At 53.0% G+C, this 5,228-nt stretch overlaps 1 protein-coding gene across 1 annotated transcript in view; it reads left to right on the forward strand.

Annotated features, from left to right (window-relative positions):
- Positions 1–5,228, forward strand: part of CSMD2 (CUB and Sushi multiple domains 2) — a 245,534-nt gene that overhangs the window by 188,512 nt on the left and 51,794 nt on the right. Inside the window, exons 39-40 of the mRNA XM_027701316.1 lie at positions 3,158–3,276; positions 3,364–3,495. Coding sequence (XP_027557117.1) covers positions 3,158–3,276; positions 3,364–3,495 — 251 coding nt within the window. The remainder of the gene's footprint in view (positions 1–3,157; positions 3,277–3,363; positions 3,496–5,228) is intronic.

Here is a 5,228-nt window from a genome sequence, read left to right on the forward strand (position 1 = left end):
GGGGTGTTAAACAGAGAACAGATGCAGCAGAGGAGATGTGGGGTCACAAGCTGACCCTGATGCTCTTGGTAGCCCTGTTTGTTGCTGTGCTGGAGCACAGGAGGAGGAGATGTGGAGGCAGAAGCATTAAAAATTCATGCAGAGTTGGTGTGTCCAGCACAGGGCTGTGATCTTTGCTTGGGAGGGGCCTGAAAAGCCAGAGGCTGGGAGGGCCTGGCTGCTCTTTGCATTCAGTGTTGGGGCTGGAAACAACATGCAGGGCTGGAGGACACGTCCTCTCCCGAAAATCCCGGGTGGGAGGGCCCTCAGAGGTCATCTCATGGCACCTCTCCCACGGAGAGCAGGGTCAGGGAGGAGATAAAACCAAATAACTTGGCTTTGCACATCTTCCTGCAGCCTTTGGTTGGACAGACTGCAGGGCTGGAGCTGCACAGACACTCTGGGCAGCCTTTCCTCACAGGGTGGGTGCTGAGCCCTCTGTGAACCACCTTAGCAACGTTTGTCCCGTGCTGGGGGTGCAAAACAGGGCACAGTATTGTGTATTTTAGGTCCTCAGTGCTCAGGGAACAAACCTGATGGCAGGGCAGGGAGTCTCCTGGGAAAGAGCTGCCAGGTTTGGGTGGGATTGCCAAAAATTCCTTCTTTGCCCCTTGTGTGTGTTTTGATTCCTGCCATGGGAGCAGATGTCTGCTCAGGAAAGGTGTGTTCTGTGTTCCAGCCAAGCTGGGGGCTGTGACCTCAGGCTGTTATTCCCTGTTCCAGCAGTGTTTGGACAACATCAGGTGGGATTTTTGGGGTGTCCTGTGCAGAGCCAGGAGTTGATAATCCTTGGAGGGGTCGATGATCTCTGTGGGTCCCTTGGAGCTCAGGCTGTTCTGTGGTTGTCTCCAGGGAGGATTTGAATTGCTGCCATCCAGGCAGGGCAGGAGGGCAGCTCCCAGCACATCCAGGGGGATGTTCAGCAGGCAGGGAGTGAGCAGTGCCAGAGATCCCTGTGGGACAGGGCTGGGAGCCAGGCTGGGGCTCCTGCAGCTCCCAGGGGCTGCTCTGCCCGTGTCCCTGATGTCCCCGGTGTCCCTGGTGTCCCTGGTGTCCCTGGTGCTGCTGAGGAACCTGTGTCTGTGCTCCCAATCTTCCCCGGGGCAATGCAAGCAGAGCTGGCTCCTGCTGGACACCATGTCTGGTAATTGGTTCTGAAGCACAAATCTTGTCTCTGAAGCCAGCCAATGTTCTGTTGTTGTTTTTTTTTGTTGTTGTTGTTTTGTTGTTGGTTTTTTGTGTTTGTTTTTTTTTCCTAAAGCAACAAATAGGTTTCAAAGCTCATTTCATTCTGTAAAGCATCCACAGAAATCCTGCCCCATCCCTGGAAATGTCTTTACAGCCAGGTTGGAGCAAGCTGGGCTAGTGGAAGGTGCCCCTGCCCATGGCAGGGGGTGGAAAGGGATGAGCTTTAAGGTCCCTGCCAACCCAAAGCAGTGTGGGATGCTGTGAATGTCACAGCTGAGCCTGTGCTTTAGAGGCCAGCAAGTGCTGACCCTTCCAGCTTTTACAGGCTTTGCAGATTGAAACCTTGTCAATTATTGAACCCAGCAAGATTACAGCAACCAACAAGGCTGGGGACTGGGAGCTGCACAAATGGATGTTGGGTCAGACATTCCCTCGTTCCCTCTCCATCTCCCTTCCAATCAATAAATTCTCTGAGCACCCAGTTCCCCCACTGCAACAATCCTGGGCAGGTTTTTTCATCAGGCTGGGGATTATCAGGCTTTCTTGTTTCCTTTGCTGAGGAAATTAAGAGGTGTTGATTTTCGGGGCAGCTGGAAATGATGTGGTTTTCTTGGCTTTACTCGTGCCACTGGAATTTAAGAGCCTCTGAGCCCCAGGTTTTGCCTCTGTCTGAGCTGCTGCAAGGAAGTTTAGAGAGATGAGCTAAAAACACCAGAGTTTTCCTCCCCTTTCTCCCTCACTGGGTTGCTGGAGCAAAGCTCTTATCTCCACATGCTCCACAAGCCAGAGCAGAGCAAGAACAATTTAGGGCTGAGTGGAACTTGGTGCCCACTGATCTGAACGGGAAGTTATTTAAAGCCATTTTCTCTCTCCTACCTCTCTGAAGGTCAAGCAGTACATCCATGTGCGGGCAGGGAACACATGTTTCCTTGCTGGGAAGCGTGACTGGGCTTTCAGGAGGAGACTCAGCCTCTCTCCTCTCTCCTTTCTCTTTTATTTCCCCTCTGCTGTGGCTCGGTGGGGTTGAAGCAGAGCATCAGCCCTTGCAGTGATGCAGAAGGTTATCTTGTAGTGGCAGCTGCCAGCACAGAGAGCGAGGGAGGTGCTGGAAGCGGGTGTGAGGTGCCTTCAGGCTTCATTTTATCTCCCTTTGGTGTTTGGGAGGGAAGGGGAGAGATGAGGGAAGGAGAGACGTGTAAAGGAGAGACGTGTAAAGGAGAGCTCAGGGGCTGTTAATTGGGTTTGCAGCAGGATATTCCCAGTTGTAAATGTAGCTGGGATGGAAGTGGGATTGAATGAAATCTTGTAGGCTGTTCTGCAGGCACCAGCAAGGACCAGCCCTGCTCGTGCCTCCTGGTAAATTCAGACTGTGATGGGAAACGGGAAGGAAAGGGTCGGAGATTGGAACTGGGCAGCTTCTGCCCAGAAAGGGGCAAATGACAACACATTCCTTGTGCCCCTGATCTCCTGCATCCTCTCCCATCCCTCTCAGGTGCTGCCTGGCTGGTAGAGGCACACACAGTTCCAGGTGTGGTGGGTTTGGGGGTCCAGGTTGTCCCAGGTCCAGCTCCTCCATCACTGGTTCACTCAGGATGGGTTTGGCCACGAATCACTGAGTGATTGGAGATACATTTGTGCAGGAAAAGAAATGTGTGTTCCAGGGAATATCTGTGGATCCTGGACATGCCCTGTGACATGGGAATGCTGCACAGCCAGGGCTGTCCATGGAGAATCCAAAGGCCACGGGACTTTGGGGAGAATCCAAACCCCTCCTGCCGGTGGCAGTTGGTGAACAGGGGAATGGGGTGAAATGGAGACGTGTGTTCCCATTGCTCCTGCCTCCAAGCACAGATGCCATCCCTGCTCCCAGGAGCACTCATCCCTCTTCCATCCCTGCTCCCAGGAGCACTCATCCCTCTTCCCTCCACAGCTGTGGGTCTGTCCAGCTGCCCAGAGCCCCCCGTTCCTGGGAACGGCCTGAAGATCGGGGAGCGCTACTTGGTGAACGACGTCGTCTCCTTCCAGTGTGAACCGGGCTACGCCCTGCAGGTATGGACAGTGCCCAGCCAAAGGGTGCCAAAAAACACCTGGAACAGTGGGAGATCCAACCCTGTGTCTTGTTTTCCTCCCCTGCAGGGTCACTCCCACATTTCCTGCATGCCGGGCACCGTCCGCCGCTGGAATTACCCTCCGCCGCTCTGCATCGGTAGGGCTCGTGTCCTCTCTGCCTGCCACATATTTATAACACTTTCCCAGAAAAAAATACAAGTTAGAGGGCTGATTTAGAGAAATTCAGGTTTGTTCTGAGCGTGGAAAAATCCTCATTTGTTGCCAGGGAAATTGCAACCCAAGAAGTCCCCCCGGGGGCTGCCCCGAGTGCTTTATTTGGAATGTTTAAAGTGTGGCCGTAGTAGAAGATGTGAAATAACAAAATAATCTTCCTCAACCCACAAAACTATTCAAAAGGGGAAACCTAAAATTCCTTTGCACTGGAAGCAGGTTGGTTTTCACGGGTTGAGGATTTTTTTTTTCCATCTGAAGACCGTGGTCTGCTTTTTATGAAATGAATCTTGATGTCACTAAAGCTGCTTCTTTCACTGGAGCCTGTTATCTCCCAGTATTCCAACTGTCCAGCAGGTCCTGTGGGACCATTTGTGACCACAGGCCACTTGTCAAGGTGAATGTTTACCCCTGACACTGCTGAGTGTTCAGAAGAGAAAAGGGCTGGGCAGTTCCTTTCCACCGTGGAACAAGTGATCCCAAAGAGAAGAAGGGACAGAGGTGCAGGGAACTTGCTGGAGCTTTTTGATTATTTTCAGGCTTTTGCTTTTAGCAAATCTAGATGTTTAATATTCATGTTGCACATTTTGCAGCTCTGAGAGAGACATTTATGCATTTAATAGCTTTAGTTAACAGTTATTTCAGGCTCCTGCTGTTCTAGCTTACATCATTTTGCTTTAAAGTAATTATAAGAGCTAACAGTTCTTTTATCTGATGATCTGCAGGCCAGGAATAAATAGAGAGACATTTACAGGAGAATGACTGAGCTAAAGGACCCACACCCCTGGGAGCTGCTCTGAAAGAAATCAGAAGCCCTTCGGCTCAGCTCTAGAGCTGGGAGATCCCAGCATGGAGGAGGATCCCAATATTCCCATCTGGATGAGAAACCATAAGTTTTCTTCTCTTAATCAGCACCAGTCCCTCAGTTCAGAAGGATTTTTTACCTGCTTGGGCTGTGCCTCTGAGGCACTGTCGGGGTGTGAACACCAGCGTGGTTGAGTCTGGGGGTCTCTGTGCCAGCCAGGACCACGAGGGGTGGTGCAAACAACCCCCCAGCCCCTCTGTTCCCATCCCTCAGCTGCCTCCCACTCTGCTGGAAAAGGTGACCCAGCTCCAGAGAGGCACAAACACCCCTGCAGCCGAGTGTGGGTCATCCAGGGATCTGGATAAGTTGGATCCATGGGCTGATTCCAACGGGATGAGGTTCAACCAGGCCAAGGGACGGATCCTGCACTTTGGCCACAACAACCCCCTGCAGCTCCAGGCTGGGACAGAGTGGCTGGAGAGCAGCCAGGCAGGAAGGGAGCTGGGAGTGGGGATGGACAGGAAGCTGAACAGGAGCCAGAGTGTGCCCAGGGGGGCAAGAAGGCCAATGGATCCTGGCCTGGATCAGGAACAGTGTGGCCAACAGGGCCAAGGAAGTGATTCTGCCCCTGGACTCAGCGCTGGTGAGGCCACCCCTGGAGTGCTGTGTCCAGTTCTGGGCCCTCAGCTCAGGAAGGACATTGAGGTCCTGGAGCAGGTCCAGAGCAGAGCAACAAGGCTGGGGAAGGGACTGGAGCACAAGTGCTGTGAGGAGAGGCTGAGGGAGCTGGGGCTGTTCAGCCTGGAGAAGAGGAGGCTCAGGGGAGACCTCCTCACTCTCTGCAACTCCCTGACAGGAGGGGGGAGCCAGGGGGGGGTTGGTCTCTTTTCCCAGGCAACTCTCAGCAAGACAAGAG

This window comes from Neopelma chrysocephalum, unplaced genomic scaffold (assembly GCF_003984885.1).
Source record: "Neopelma chrysocephalum unplaced genomic scaffold, ASM398488v2 Primary Assembly neopelma1_155, whole genome shotgun sequence".
NCBI lineage: Eukaryota > Metazoa > Chordata > Aves > Passeriformes > Pipridae > Neopelma > Neopelma chrysocephalum.